The sequence below is a fragment of the Aethalodelphis obliquidens genome, unplaced genomic scaffold (genome assembly GCF_003676395.1).
Source record: "Aethalodelphis obliquidens isolate GAN/ISIS:26980383/991018 unplaced genomic scaffold, ASM367639v1 scaffold8, whole genome shotgun sequence".
Taxonomy (NCBI): Eukaryota; Metazoa; Chordata; class Mammalia; order Artiodactyla; family Delphinidae; genus Aethalodelphis; species Aethalodelphis obliquidens.
In genome coordinates, this window is record NW_020837952.1 from 50,383,258 (window position 1) to 50,399,622 (window position 16,365).

The 16,365-nt window shown below is 47.9% G+C and overlaps 1 protein-coding gene across 2 annotated transcripts in view; it reads right to left on the bottom strand.

The window, feature by feature from the left end:
* SYN3 (synapsin III) overlaps positions 1–16,365 on the bottom strand; it is a 412,466-nt gene that overhangs the window by 15,206 nt on the left and 380,895 nt on the right. For both annotated transcript variants that reach the window (XM_027107476.1, XM_027107477.1), the window contains 3 exons: positions 7,645–7,787; positions 2,992–3,066; positions 2–104 (listed from right to left, as the gene is read on the bottom strand). In XM_027107476.1, coding sequence (XP_026963277.1) covers positions 2–104; positions 2,992–3,066; positions 7,645–7,787 — 321 coding nt within the window. The remainder of the gene's footprint in view (position 1; positions 105–2,991; positions 3,067–7,644; positions 7,788–16,365) is intronic.

The following is a 16,365-nucleotide window of genomic DNA, read 5'->3' on the forward strand; positions in this document are numbered from 1 at the left end:
CCTCAATGATGTAGTCTCTGCCATCCTTGCTGTGGACAGCCTTGACGGCGCAGATGTCCAGGCCACCAAACATCTCTGAGCAGCTGTCCACCCACAGCCTGTACCTGCAGGGATGGAGAGACAGGCAGTGGGCATGAGGGGCAGGGAGCAGGGACGGGAAGCAGAGGGAGAGAGAGGCAGAGACAGAGGGAGGGAGAGACACAGAAGGACACATACAGAAAAACAGGTTATGGGACAGACAGTGACACACAGGCAACCATTCAGAGATGGAGAGAGACAGAGATGCAGCAAGAGAGACAGAGACCAGAGAGAGACAGAGGCCTGAGAGAGACAGAGGCAGTGGGAGAGACACAATGGGTAAAAAGGGAGGCAGAGACATAGATGGACCGTGAGAGAGAGACAGCAGGAGAGCAGCTAAAAGGGAGCCAGGAAGGCAGGAGAGAAGCAGGACTGGGGGAGAAGGAATGGGAGCTGGGAGAGATCTCAGAGACCTGAGCCCACCCCGCCTAGACCTTGACTGGCTCCCTAGTAGTGGGAAGCTTGCCTTGCCCCCATCTGGAGCCATCCTGGACACCCAGCTTCCCCTGAAGTCCTTTTCCCTTGGGAAAGCTGCTCAAAGGTCCCCAGAAATCCCTCCCAGGCTGCTCTCCCAGGCCCAGCCTGTGGGGACAAAGGGCATATTCTCCTCCTGCCTGGGGAATGCGGGCAGGGGAGCCTGGCAGGCCGCTCTCGCCTGGCCTGGGGGCCTGGTCCTCTGGACCCGCTGCTTTTTTTTCCCTTTCCAGCCACTTGATGGCTGCAAGGCCCGTTTGCTTTGCAGGGGAAGATCTCAGTGCTGGACTTTGACCCTGCAACAAGAGGATGCTTGTATCTGGAGAAGTCTTCCTGGCCTTGCACTTGGCTTCCCTCATGGTGGCTGGACTTGGAGTCACAGGGGACTTTGTGTCAAACGTTCTTGCTTCTCTCCCCACCCTCCAGGGTCACATGGGGGCACGCCTGCTCTGAGATCTATTTGTGTCTCTGAGCCATAAGGCCTGGAATGAGCTGAAGTGCTCTCAGAACCAGATCTCTCATCTCATCTGCTAATGCCCCTTGAGGCACTGAGGGTACTGCCCATGAATTTGCAGAATGGAAAGTGAATTCCAGGCCTGAGCAGACCCACTCCCATGGTAGGCTCCTGCAGAGATGGCCCATGTGGCCTGGGACTGAGCAGAGCCAGGGAGACAGTGCCCTGCTGGAGACATCTGTGAGTAGCTTGTGAGGCATTGGGGAAGGCTGGGCTCACATTCTGGAAAGGCCATGAAGAAAAGGGCCAAGACTGTCCTGTGAATGCCCACTGGGGCAAGGATGTGACTCCCCCAAACCAGGTGGTTCAGTTGTGCCAGGTGATGAGCACAACTCCCCTGAGACTACTTAGCATTTGTGGGTACCCACCTGGAAGGTAGTAGCTGCCACCTGGGGTTGACTGGAAGGGAAGGAAGCCAACATTTACAGTGTCCCTCCCTGCCATAGGCCAGCACTGGGTTAGGTACTGAACATCCCTCTCTCATTCAGCCCTGTGGCTTGGGTATGTTAACTCCAATTTACAACTGAAGAAGTTCAGAAAGGGTAGTTAACTTACCCTACGTAATACAGCTTGGAAGGGGCAGGACCACTCACTTTCGTTCATGCCACTTCCTCAGCTTAGAGCCCTGAACCAGCAATTCCATGAGGACAGTGACTGTGTTATATCCCTCCCCTAAGTCTCACTCAGTCATCGCTACTGTAGCAGGGTGGTCCCACTCCAATCTCTAGGGGCAGAGATGTGACATAGGCCTATATAATCACAGCATTGCTGCTTTCTGGACCATGGTGATTGGTTCGGGGATGGTCATATGATCTAAGTCAGGCCAATCTGTGAATAAGGCTCTATTCCAGGCTTTGACTGCAATGGTTGGGAAAGACACCTTCTTTCTGCTGGACTTGACACTGTCAAGATATAAGCCTGGAGTCATTATGGGCCACCATATGAATGACCAGAATGAAACCAACATAGAAGCCAACATATTCTATCCAACTTAAGGGGGTAGAATAAGTTCTAAAGTCCTACCTGGAGCTGTACCTCTGGAGTTTTCATTGCCACAAGCCAATAAATCCCCCCTTTGGTTCAAACCAATCTAATTTGTGTTCTGACACTTGCAACTGATACAGAGTTCTTAAAAGGAAGGATTGGGTCTTTTCATCTTGGCCTCTTTAGTGCTCAACATACATGGCATGCAGTAGGCACTCAATACATGTTCACTGAACAGGGCTTTCTGACCCCAAAGCCCATGCTTTGTCCATTGTCATTGAATGCTTGCAAGCAGAAGTCACTGGGCAATCAAAAAAGGATGTGTGTATGCTGCTGGCCCCAAGAGCAGGCGACAGGTCCTTCTTCAGGTGAGGATGGCTTACAGGTGTTGTTTAAATAAGGGAGAAAGACCTGAGCGACTTTCAGCCAGAGTGCATCCCTGCCACATTCATGATTCATAGGAAATCAACCTCTCCCTCTCATATTGATATAGGAATAAGTCTGAGAGAGGAGTGGACAGTCCAGTAGCCCTGTTGCCCTAATAGGGATGCTTCCATGCAGCTGTCAGAGCAGGGAAAGACTGGTGAGGACTTCCTGCTCTCTTCCTACAGCAGCTGGGTAGGGCCGGAAAGACCCCTGGACTTGGAGTCAAGATAGTAGGGTTCTACTTTCAGCTCTGTCACTGATTAGCTCTGTGACCTTGGACAAGTCACTTTCCCCCTCTGAACTTTCTGCCCTATCTGTAAAATGGGGTTATTTATAAAACCTTCCCTGCAGGCTGTTATGGGCAGTAATGGAGATCATGCCTAGGAAAGTACTCTGTGGGTGGAGAGACACTGGCCAAAGTGTGAGATGGCATTCATTACAGGATCCTTATTATATCCCTATCTATCTCCCACTATGGCTGGTGCCTCTCCCTGAACACCTCCTTTGCCTCTTACCTCTCTGTCATGGCCACCTGCTCCAGCATAGCAGAGCCTGTGTTGGCCTTCCAGTTTCCAGAGATGGAGGTTCTCCTGTATCACAACAAATAACACAGTGAGGGCATTAGGGATGCTTGTCATTGATCTGCTTTCCTTTTTTGCTTTGGCTGTTTGGCGGCTCTGATTCAAATATCTGGCTTACATTCTGACATGTAGTCTTAGGTACGCATCCAGTCTTCAGATTTATTTTTCTGTTTTTATTTCCCTCTATGTTGACTGTCTTACTTGTTGGGTCTTATGTATCTTTTCCCAATCCACCTTTGAAATATAAAAGTTAAATTTAACAAATGCCTACACTATCAGATTAAATCCTGAGAACTTTGGCCTCCTGTTTTTCAGAAGAAGAACTAGGGCAGTATAGCCTCCGGTGACTCTGGAATCTTTTTTGAGAGCCCCAAAATGTAGGAAAAATGATCCATGGAGAGAAGTGATTACTTTCCATGGTGAAGAGCAGGCAGGCCTTCTGGCTCTGCCTGCCTCACCCTCTTAGTTCCCTTGCCCTTTCTCCAAAGCCCATGGATATTTCCTGTGTGTAGGCCTCCACACACCTTTTTCCTTTGCCGGATCCAGTCTTCATCTCCATCTTTGCCTCCCTAAGTCCTACTCATCCTTCAAGTTTCATCTGAAAATGTGACTTCCTGAGAGTACATCTTCCCCAATAAGAACCCCCTATACTACACCCTATACCAATGTTTAGTAATGCTCATCTCACTTGCAATGACTACTTTAGTGTGCTGTCTTTCCTGAGGGCAGGGAACATGTTTTGACTCATCCCTCTGTACCTCTAGTGTCCAGTGGTCCCTGGCATGTAGTAGGTGTCCAGTAACTACCTACTAGGTAAGAGACTGTGTATGTTGAAGAGCAATCCAGACAAACTATCTCTAATGGCATATCTGGATTCAGCAAAGACTGAATGGCTTTAGGCAAAGTGGCAGAGGTAAAGCAATTTGTTTCATGACCAAGGGAAGGCATGTGATTGAGGTTTAAGGGTGAACCAGGAGAGGAATTGCTATAAAATGTCTTTCTAAAAGAGAAAATAAAATGTATCTGAGCGCAGCAGATGCTGAGAATAGATGGTGGCCAATAGGAGACATAATGACTAAGGGTAGCAGTGACATTGATAAGCTTCATGTCAATTAAGTTTAGTTCATCTCAATGCAATTCAATTCAATTTGGCAAACAGTCACCAGGCCTCCCTATGTCCTGGGTACAGGACTAATCTGAGTGTGAAGACATGACTCCTTCCTCAAGCTGCTCACTACCTTAAAGGGGTAGACCAGCCTAAAACCAGAACATAGGCGTGGTAGGGTTAGCAGTACACATGAGGCATGAAGCACTCCGGGGAAGCAAAGGAGAAACCAGTCACTTAACATGAACCCCAGAAGGTAGCGATTGAGATGTGCCTGGGAGGGTGAGTAGGATTCAATAGAGTGGGATCTGCACGGTAACAAGGGAAGGTAAGAACTGACTTGAGTCAGATGGATGCGAGTTTGAATCTTGGTTCTAGCATTTTCTAGCTGTATAACCATGGACAACATCTCTGGCTCTATTTTCTCATTGGTAAATGGGAATAATTTTAGTACCATGCTTATAGGGCATTGTGTGGATTAAAGGAAAGATTCCCATAAACCTCTTAGTACAATGGGTGCTACTATTACTTTTCAGTAAGTGTAGACAAGAAAAAAAAAGCATTCTAATGCCAGAAGCCGCAGGAGCACAAGCCAGACTGGTCTCCTTCCAAGAAGATAACGATAGTGAGAGCTGATATTTAGTGAGTGCTTTCTATGTCTGAGACATGGGTCTAAAAGCTTTATAAGCACTGGCTTATTTCAGCCTCACAAAAACTAATGAGATGGATATTATTATTATTATCATTCCCACTGAGTGGCAGAAGCCACCAAACCATATCTGAGAAACTCTGTGCTCTTAACCATGACTCTTCATGGCAGAGCCCATCACAGGTTTGGGGAAAAGAGTTGATTGGCCCAAATGTGATGCAGCTGCTAGAATGTAGGATGGGATGTAGACTGTGACAACAGAATCTATGTTTACGACACATGTATGAAGCTGACCCCCTTGATGAAGGGGCGGGGGTGAGTGGAAAGGTGCTGCCTAAGTAACTTTGGAAATTAGTGGAGGCTGTATGACTAAGTACAAAAGAAACTGTATGTAAGTCCTGTACCATAGTTGGTGAAGTTGTTTCTCATGGGACTACGGCTTGACATTTCTGCAACTGTACACATATACTGTGGATGAACAAAGAAGTACATGGATGGGGGATGGTGGGAGCCAGGTTTCTTCCCAGTTGGAGTGGGAAGTTACAGATAAGCAATCTGGGAAGGCTAAAATGAATCATGTGGTACTGGATGGAAGTCTGACACATCACTGTGAACTCTGTTTAGCTTTAGCTATAGATGGATATATGCGTGTGTGTGTGTATGTGTGTGTGTGTGTGTGTGTGTGTGTGTGTCACACAACTGTAAATTACAGTTAAAGACGTGTGTATGCACGGGTTGAGATACACATATTTATTTCCCAGCTCTGTCTGCTGAGAGGATTTAGAAACAATGACACCCAGTGGCAACACGCACAAAGGCCCAAGTACTGGGCAGGAAGTGGGCCAGAAAGGACGCTGAATGGTCATGGGCAGAGAGGGCGTTCTACACCGAGGTGTGACATGAACACTCTCCCTCGGATGTGGGCCAACCCAGGGTCCAGGAAACACCATAACTAAAGACAAATTGGAGCTGTCAGGGCAGAAAGGCTCAGCATAAAGAATGCAGCAATGAGGTAATCCTCAAGAAGAGAAACTGGGACAAGGTGTTGTCAATGTCAAGTGGAAACGCTAACAATGAGGAGAGGAGGGAAATGATATCATGTGGGATGGTGGAGGCCTCAGGAATGCACTGGACCATGCACTGGAATATTCTCCAACTCAGAGAGGTTGGGGGTGGCAGGGGGAGGTGACCTTATCACCTTGAGGGCATCTGAGAGCAGTGACAGGTCTGGCCTGGCTCACGGGTGGAAGAGAGCGATTGGCAAGACTGACCAGAAGTATCTCTTGGCCCCATCCCTTTCCTGGGCATATTTCCTTATAGGTCAACTGACTGCATTTTCTCCAGTTTCCCAGGCAATGGCAGAGTGGAGTGGTTGCAACAGAGACTGTGTGACTTGCAAAGCCTAAAATTACCATCTGGTCATTTACAGAAAAAGTTTGTAGACCCCCGGTCTAGGCAATCCAGGTAGTGCAAAAGCAACCTTAGATAATACAGAAGTGGATATGTATGGCTGTGATCAATAATACCTTATTTACTGAGACAGGTGGAAGCTGGATTTGGCCTGTGGGCTGTGGTTTGCTGACCCTGATCTAGAGCACAGCTCCACCACACAGAGGCAAAGGGCTTTCTAACTGTCCAGAGTCAGCTGTTGTGGTCCTCAAAGATGGAACCAGGCAATCAGTGTGCCATGCATGCTTGGAAACCAGGCACCTGTTGCCTCTCTGGGGTCTCATCATTCCAAGTGGAAACAACAATACTCCAAAGTGAGACAGAGAGGACCTGGGGCAGATAAGACCTCTCTAAACACCAAGCCCTCCACCTGGTCAAGAACTCCCGCTCATCCTTGTAACCGCAGCTCCAGAGTGAGTCATCCTTTGCCTGAACCACCCCTGGGATGAATGTGTGTTGGATTTGCTGGCATTCATCCCTTTTCTTTTAGTCACACAACCTCTATTTCCACTGGATAATGACCTGCCCATGTTGCATGCTATCTTGGTGGGACTCTTCATACTGCTCTACATTCCTCTAACTAATAAGCATGTGACCACAGTTGGATTAATCAGCACTGTTTCCACGGAATCACAATCTTGAGTTAAGCCCTGAACATGATTAGGGCAGATTCACTTCCTAATGGGGTGCCACGAAGACTGTATATTACTTCTGGCTACCCAGCTTCCTGCGGCTGCCCTGGACCCTAATATGTCTGAAATTGATAATTTGGGGTTTTGTTAGTTAGTTCTGATCATTCATCTAATAAATTCCCTTAAAAAAAACTCCACCAAATTAGTCAGGTATGGTTTTTACTAATTGCACCTGAAGAAATCTGATGTAATCTCCTTCCTGCTCTTATTTGTCCCAGAGAAACCCTTTTGCAGACCACAGCCCCAGAGCCATCTTCTTACAAATACAGGTCAGATCATGACACTTCACTGCTCAGAAGGGAAGAGAAGAAAATTCACAACCCTCAGCAAGGCATTCAAGGCCTTCCTTGATTTGTCCCTGAGCCTCTCTTCCATGTATGTCTCCTATGACATGCATCAGGTATATACTTGGAAGCATGCCAACACTCTTTCTTTCTGTGGGGGAAACAGGCTTCACTTGGGTAGACAGATTTCTACCCTGGGTAAGCCATGATGGAGCATCAGCCTTCCGCTGTACTAACCAGAGAAGAAGGGTGGTAAAGGAGACAGAAAGGGAGAATAATGATGTCCCTATGGGGTCTCTGCTCTGGGGCAGAGAAGACAGGGCACGACATGTATTTTTAATCTCCGTTCTTCTCACACTCTGCTCCTACCCTTCCTCCCAGCTCCCCAGCCCCTGCCCAGGGACTCACATGTAAGCTTTGTAGTTGGATCCAATTTTCTGGATGCGGATGTCGTACTTGGAGTCGATGAAGGCCTCGGTGGTGGCGTAGGTTTTGGCCATAGCCACCATGCTGGTGATGTCCTGGTAGTCATGCTGGTTTTCTACTTTGATCTGTGTGGGAGGATGAGGGGTTGAGTACCCACCCACCCACCCACCCAGCGATCACTGGGCACCTACCCAGTGCTGGGACCCAGGGCTGCACCGTATACAGTAACCTTGAGAAGGTCGCCTGCCTGGCAGGGGAGGCAGACCTAGAAAACAAGTCACCCCACCACTTCCTGTGGAAGAGAAAGGCAGCATTCCACCTGGGGAGTCAAGGGAATCTTTATAGAAGGGGTGGGCTCTGAACAGGGTTTGGAAGAATGAACGCGATTCTCACATGGACTATGGAGCAGGTGCGTTCTCTGGAGAGGATGGAGGATGGACAAGGCAGAGGCAGGAGGAGCCCGTAGGGAGGGGGGATGGGCCAGCAGTTTGGACTGGCCAAGGGGGCAGGAGGGTGGGGGGATGCCTGAAGAGGGTCTTCAGGGAATAGACCATGGAGGGCCTCAACAGCTTTGGTAGGGGCTAGGATGCTAGCCTGAAGACTCTGCAAAGCCACTTGACGGAGAAGAGTTTAAACAAGAAAGTAGCCTAATTTGTGTTTTAGAAAAATCACTCAAGCAGCTGTGTAGAGGGTTGGATGGAGGGGTGTGATGTGGGGTAGAGAGAGACCAGTTAGGAAGAAGAGAGTATGTATGTGTGTATGTGCATGTGGTGTGCATGGGCAGGGTGTGTGCATGGGGCTCGTGCGTGGAGGACGTGCGTGTGGGGCGTGTGGGGTGTGTGGGTGGAATGTATATTTTGTGATGTTTATGTGTGGTGTTTGCATGTGCGTCGTGTGGGGTGTGCGGTGTTGTGTGTGCAGTCCGTGTGTGCGTGTGTGTGTGTGGGAGTGTGCACGCACTGGGCGTGGCTAGCTCTGCTAGTCCAAAGGCCTGGGGGAGAAACTCGCTCACACTGTTTACTGGGCCGAGGCCAGGAGCACGCGGTGGTGTCCTGGGGTCAAGGGGAGGTCTTAGGAGAGCTTCCAAGGCCAAGTGCAGGGGAGGAGGCCAAGGCTTTGTGACCGCGATCTCAGGACATAACAGAGGCTGACTCCCAGCACCTGTGGACAGCTGGGTGGTTGCTCCCTCCCCTGTCGTCCTCACTCGGACAGCAGAGGGGTTCTGAAGCTGGGCCAGCAGTGGGCAGAGGCCAGATCCACTGGGGGGCTGGGTGGGTGCTGAGTAGCCTGGGTGGCGCGTGGTCCTGGCCTTACAGCCTCTTCTAGTCCTTTTCTGCCCACCCTTCAGGCTCAGCAGTGCCCTGACCACTCCCTCCCTCCATGATGATGCCCATCCACGTCTGCCCCAACTTCACAACTTACATGGCATCTTCACAACCCTCCTCTGGGACCCAAAACAGGATTGTGAGGCAGGCAGGGTGGCCATTATTATGGCCACTTAACATGGGGAAAGGGAGATTTTTCTCCTTGTCCAAGGCCATATAGCAGCTAAGCACAGAGCTGGGAATGAAACTCAGGACTCCCAAAGCACAGCTGTTGTTGGAACAATCTCAGGGTATCTACAAGTGCATGCCTGCGGTCCCACCCCACAGATCGTAAACAGCGAGGGGGAGGGAGGCTTGGCAAACCTTCTCTCTTCTTGGCTCTTCGTGCAACCCAGCCTCAGTGGCAGGCTGCCTCCTCCCACCGGAGGCCGAAGCTACCCTTTGTTCTAGGTCCTCTAAGGCTCTGACTGCCTGCTGTTCCCTCCTCCCTCAGTAATAGGACCCTTAAGTTTTACCTGGGCATCTGGTCTCTCAGCTAAAGATTATTCTGTTCCAGTCTCCTTACAGGTAGATGTGGTCAAGTCTCTAAGTCTGGCCAGTGAAACTGTGAGTAGATGTGATGCGAGCAGCCTCTGGGGGGTGCCTTTAAGATGAAAGGAACCCTCCCTTTCCTTCTCCCTTCTCCTGACTGGGATGTTTACATGATGGTGGGAGCTGGGGCAGCCTTCTTGGACCACAAGATGGAAGCTGCATGTTGAAGATGGCTGACTAATAAGGTGGAAGGAACCTGGATTTCCAACACCATGGAGTCCCCAGTCAGCCCTGGATTGTGTATGCTCAGACTCCTACATGAGAGCAAAGTAAACCTTAATCTCGTTTAAGCTACGGTTATTTTGGTCTTTGTTAAAGCAGCCAAACTATATTTCTGCCATGTATTTTTCATCTCTTGCCCTTTATTGATTCTTTATCCTTTGGATGAACACGATCATGGATCCACTAATCTCAAATTGTTCCTGCTTTTCAATACCTCAGTTACCACTGCTCTCTCTGTCTCTACATCCTCATTTCCCACTCACTCCTAAACCAGCTCTCTCTGGATGTCATTCCCCACCACTCCACCGAAACTGATTTGGCAAAGGTCACCTTCGACCTCCTCATCGGCAAATACAATAGAGCTCCCTTTGCTCCCTATCCTGCCTTGGCATTCTATGGTATCTGAAGCCACTGAACTTATCGAAATTTGGTTTTCATGCCACTATTTTCTTCCCTTTTTTTCCTGGCAACTTCTTCAAAGTCTATATTGCTTCCTCTTCCTTCAACAGCCCCTTGAAGGTGCTTGAAATACAATATAGGTGCGTGAAATACAACAATCCAGCTCATTTCCTGGTACGACAATGAATTTGGCTACAGCAACAGGGTGGTGGACCATGGCAACTTCTTCAAAGTCTATATTGCTTCCTCTTCCTTCAACTGCCCCTTGGGTGGTCATAATGTTTCATTCTCAGCCAACATTTGGGATCCGGTAAAGAGAGAGTCAACGAAATGAAAGAATGGGGATGAGAGCTTGCAGGGACAGCTTGTCTAATTCATTTTTGTCACTGGGTGGATCTGGAAAGGACCAGAGCCACTTCTGGTTTCCTAGTCAGAACAGCATACACTGCAGGCTGTCTCAGAGATTTCCGGTTGTCCACAACATCCATTCTCTTCTTCTATAGCAGTGAAGCACCTTGGTCTGGGGCTGCATGACCATCCAGAATAAATATTACACCTCCCCATCTCCCTGGCACCTGTGTGTAGTCATGTGATCATGGTTGTGCGATCACGTTTTGGTCAATGAGATGTGAGCAGAAGTGGGGCCTGAACTTCCAGGTCTGCCTTATAAGGGAAGTTTGTGTGGGGGGATGCTTTTCACTTCCTCCTTTCCTCGTCCTGCTAGCTGCAGTGGGCTCCATTGAAGACCTTGTGTCTGAAGGGCAACACCCCAGGAAGGAATGATCAACAGGATGGAAGGAGCCTGTTAGGTGAGAGAGAAGGTCCTAGCTTGTTTAAGCCACCTTAGGTCTTTGTAACAGCAGCCGAACTTCATCCTTAAGTAAATATTTGCTGAATGCATCATGCATGCATTCATTTATTCACAGGATAGACAAAAGAGAGCAAAGAGAGAAAGTATAGATGTAGAGGTTTAATTATTAATGAATTAGTGGTCATCCCAACCTCCCTTTGTGAGCCCTTCTCTCCTAGAGTAGTCGGGTTGTTTGGGGTGGGGAGCTCATCCTGCCCTCTTCAGGACTGAGCAGGTAACCCAGGTTTCTCATACATGGGCTAGTAATTTTGTTCTCAAATTGTGTGATGTCTGAGCCCCATAAAACCCGGCTCTCCCACTGGCTCCACACATGTCTGTCTCCCCATTAGACTGTGAGCTTCCTAAGGACAGACAACATGTCTCGGTCCCAGTTGTAACACCAGTGCCTGGCATGTTGCAGATCCTCCAGATGTGTTTGCTGGATTGATTTTAAGAAGCCTGGATAAAGATCTGCTTGTAACTTGGGAGGAGGCAAGCGGATGGAAGGAAAAATAAGGGTGCTTGGAAAAAGGCAAAGAAAATGTGTTTCAGGGAAACATGTTTTATAAGATGAATTTTTCTGTAAATGCTCAGGCTGGATTCCACACTCAGAGGTTTACCGCTTCCTAGTGTAGCGCCAGTGGTGCAATCAGTTAGCGTGAGCCCAGTACTTGTAAGAGGTTTACAGCTTCCATTGTGAGCCTTGAGAACCTGGTGAAGTCAGGGACCCTGGAGAATGGAGCGGGTGGCCTGGTGGGTGGTGTTGGAGGGGACTCTGGGTGGGTGCTCAGGCCATAAAGGGAGGTGGGGTGAGGAGCTATTGAGGATGGCTAGCCATGGGGAGGGTGGAACGGCTGCTGGCCCGGGGAGGGAGTTACTAGCTGGAAACCCCTCCAACTGTTCATAGAGACAAGCTGAAAACAGGAAGCTTGAAATGAGCTGTCATTCAAGATTACCCATTTCCTGCTCTGGGGACCCGTGCCGGGGTGCCACACGAGCTCCTTGACTCTGAAGTCTCACACTCTCACGCTACCTCCCTGTCCCCTCTACGCCCCCTGTCTCTTCTCTCCTCCTTCCTCGCCCTCCCTCCCTCTCCTCCTCCTGGGCCCCATCCTTCTTCTCTCCCACATCCACTGCCTTCTCCCATTCTTCTCCTCTTACTTTTAGTATCATTTTCCTCCTCTTTGTCCCGTTCCCTCTGTGTTTTCCTTTGTCACCTCTTACTTCTCCCGTCTTTCTCCATCTCTCCTTTTCCCCTACTTCTCTACCTCCCTCCGCTTTCCCTGACCCCTTCTCAGTGCCTGTCTCCTTCTTCCTGCTTCCCTTCCATGCCACCCTCACCCTGCCCCCCATCTCTCCTACCCCCTTTCCCTCACTGTTTCCCTGTTCAGTTTCTCACACTTTCCTCCTCTCCAGCTTTGTGAACTGCTTTACCTCCCCGGTGTGAGTGAGTGGGTGAGTGTGTGTGTGAGTGTGTGCGTGCACACCTGTGCTCCATCAGCAGGGTGAGCGAGGAGGGAGCGTGAAAACCAAGGGAGAGGAACTGGAGAGAGGAGTCAGGGGACAATTCTGAATCTCCTCAGTGGGATTCATCTCAGAGGTCTCCTACTCCAAATCCCAGCTGGGACGGGCAAGTCATCTTCTACAGCCTCGGAAGACTGTGCACTATTTGCTTGAACACCTCTAATAACAGGGAGCTCACTACTGGGCAAGGCGGCTCATACCATCTTAGGGAACTTGTTCTACTGTATATTAGACCAAGAGTGAGCGAATGCTTCCAGTGGTTGATCATACAGGGTACATCTCGGCGCTCTGCCTTGTGTCTGCTTTTCATCCACTGGATGAGAGCCACTCAGCTGTGCCTAAGTCACTCTTTTCTTTAACCCATCCCAATGTGAGCTGGTTCCAGACCCTTTACTACCTTAAATGCTCCCCTTTGATACTCTCTTAAACACCATGTGGTGTCCAAAATTACACACATACTCCAGATGTGGTCCTACCAGCTGAGATTGGATAAGACCGTAACCTCACTCTATCTGGAACACATCTGGCCTAATCCTGCCTCAGGGCCTTTGCACTTGCTGTTCCTTGCTTGCATGGCTCACAGCCTCACTTCATTCAGGTCTCTCCTCCAGCCTCACCTTCTCAGAGCTGCCTTCTCTGACCACCATGTGTGAGGTTACTCCTCCCACCCAGCACCCCTCATTCACATTACCCTGCTTAATTTTTCTCCATAGCATTTCCACCACCACTTCCTTATCTATTTATTTGTTTGTTGTCCTTCTTCCCTACCATTCCACTGGGATATAAGCTCTGCAGGAGCACTGTTGTATTTCAAGCACCTAGAACAGCAGGGAAAAATAGGCGCTCAGTAAATTTGTTTTATGATCGAATAAATATATGTAAGTATTTACAAATATGTATTGAGTGCCCATTATATTCAGAGACTAACCGATCACTTTTCCAGGTACTATGCTGGGGCTGGGGGTGCAACAGAGAACAAGGTTTATGATTCTCATCCACATGGAGCTTTGTGCCTATTAATTATCTTGCTCCTACTAACGTAGCTAAATAAAATATTAGCATTTCTAAGGTCCGTGTGGAGCTTGTTCTAAGCTAATGTCTCTAGATCATTTTTAAACACAAGATCCTGAGAATCCACATCTCTCCAAGCTTGGACTTGAGTGGTTTTAATCCCTGAGTAGGACTTTATGTCTACCTTTTCCAGTCTTGGTTGGAATCCAATATTGATTCTGTCGTCTGACCTGTTAACTCTCCCTCTAGCTCTATGTCATTCAAGATTTTGGTACACTCTTCCTATACATGTAATCCAGCTCTTTGATCTTACCTAAGTTACTTCTCTGAGCTTTAGTTTCCTTACCTATTAAAGGTGATTATAACAATTACCTTGCAGGATTATTATGATTTTTAAATGGAATTGTAATGAATGTCAAAGGACCTACCTAGCATAGCGCCTGGCACCTAGTAGGTGCTCAACCAAAGTTGTTTATCTTTAATTAGATAGTTGTTGAGATTCTTTGCTGACCTTGAACCATCAATCAATGCTTTTTTTTTTTACAGTTATTTATGCAATTATTCATCCAGTGCCAAAGCTATCTCCTGTATAGTCATCCAAACTGATGAGGAAAAGTTCTTCTTTTTAGATGAGTGCCAGCTAATAAATGCAGAATAAGTAAGAGACTGAGAATGTCAGCCTTCTGCAACAATTATGTTACTGCAACAACAGATCTAGGCAACAATGCTCAATGCCAAAGACCATTGGGAAAGACTGGTGGAGAACTCCCTAATGCGTATATCAGGCAGACAACACCTGAACTCACAGATCAGTCTTAAATCCTAAAAGAGAGATAGTCAGACATGATTACATCTACAGATATGCAAGAGAAACACTCACTACCACCTATGAAATATTCTTGCCAAAACCTAGAACTTGAATCAGACCAAGTCTCTATATTCATCCACCAGGTTATAAGAAATGCAGACACTGGAAGAGCACCACAGAGCTGTAATCAGCTGAATTCAGAAGGTAGGAAATTCTGCAGGAAAATGACCTTTTCTCCCCCCTTCCAACAAATAAATGACAAGAAAAACAAAACCGAACGAAGGGAACTGCTGCAGATCAAAAGAGACTTCCATCATTCCAACCGTGCGAAATGTGAAGGCTTTATTTGGATACAATGAAAGAAAATCAATTAACATAGAACTATTGAATACTGACTATTTACTAGATATTAAAGAATTATTACCAAAGTTTTAGGTGTAAAAATAGTATTTGGCTATGTTAAAAAAGAAGTCCTTACGTATTAGAAATTCATACTGAAGTATTTTTAAAAAAATATTTGTTTATTTATTTATTTGGCTGCATCAGGTCTTAGTTGCGGCATGTGGGCTCCTCGCGGTGTGTGGGCCTCTCTCTAGTTGTGGTGCACAGGCTCTAGAGTGCGTGGGCTCAGTAGTTGTGGCGCACGGGCTTAGTTGCCCCACAGTACGTGGGATCTTAGTTCCCTGATCAGGGATTGAACCCGCGTTCCCTGCATTGGAAGGCGGATTCTTAACCACTGGACCACCAGGGATGTCCCCATACTGAAATATTTACAGAGGAAAGGATGTGATATATGGGATTTGCTTTAGTATAAGCTGGTGATCCACAGAGACAGAAAGTAGATGCATAGTTGCCAGGAGCTGAGGTAAAAGGGGAATGGGGAGTGACTGCTAAAGGATATGGGGTGAGGAAAATGCCTTGGAATTATACAGTGGTGATGGTTCCTCCTTGAGGAAGCCACTGAATTGTATTTTAGAAGACAAATTAGTCACGTGAGCCAATTCCTTAAAATAAATCTATCTATGTATGTATACACTTCTTATGGCTTCTGTTTCTTTGGACAACCCTGACGAATGCACTGTCTCAACTAGAGCTGCAGCAAGAAGACAAAGATGCCACCTCCCAAAGTGATCTGTGACAGAGACCACTATGGCCAAGAACTGGTAGATTCACCCATGTTGATATTACAAGGCTGGGTTGCTAGAGATTAGAGATTCTGAGACGGTGATTTCTTAGGAAAGTTTATGCCAGCCTACCACTCCTCCCTTGTGCTACGTCTGGTAGGAGCTTCAGCGGGACGCCCAGCAAGACTGATATGTGTCTGGTGCTGAATCCTTCCCAGGCCATCTGCAGGTAAGCATCCTGCCTTTGGTTTATCCAGGCTAAGGATGTACGTGCTTCCTGTGGCCACAGGTGGGTTGTGTGGAGAGAGAACAGCGCCTGAAGGAGAGCGGCATCTCCACTGCCACCACCGTGGTGCAGGCCACATCATCCCTCTTTGGACTGCTGCAATCATCTCTTTTAAAATTCCTCTTGCCTAAGCCAAACCTCAGACTGATTTCCTCAGGCTCTCTGGGTGTGGGCCAAGTCATCAGTATTTCTGGAAGCTTCCCAGGCAAATGCGTGCAGCCCAGGTTGAAAAGCTTATATGATCTGGTTCCTGGTCATCCCTCTTTTGCACTCAGCCAAGCTTGTCCCTGACTTACTGCTTTTGTACTTGCTATTCCCACTGGTGGAATACTTTTCCTGAATACTTTCCCATGGCTGGTTTCTTCAGGTCTCAGCCCAGACGACCCCTCAGAGGCTTTTCCAACTACCTGATAGCAAGTAGCTACTCCTTCCTGGGAAGTCTGTACTGAATTATCACTATTTTTTCTTACCATCTTTGACTATCTGAAATTACTTATTTGCTAATGTGCTATTGTCTCTCTCCTCTATTAAAATGTAAGCCAAGTAAAACCAGAGCCTCCTGT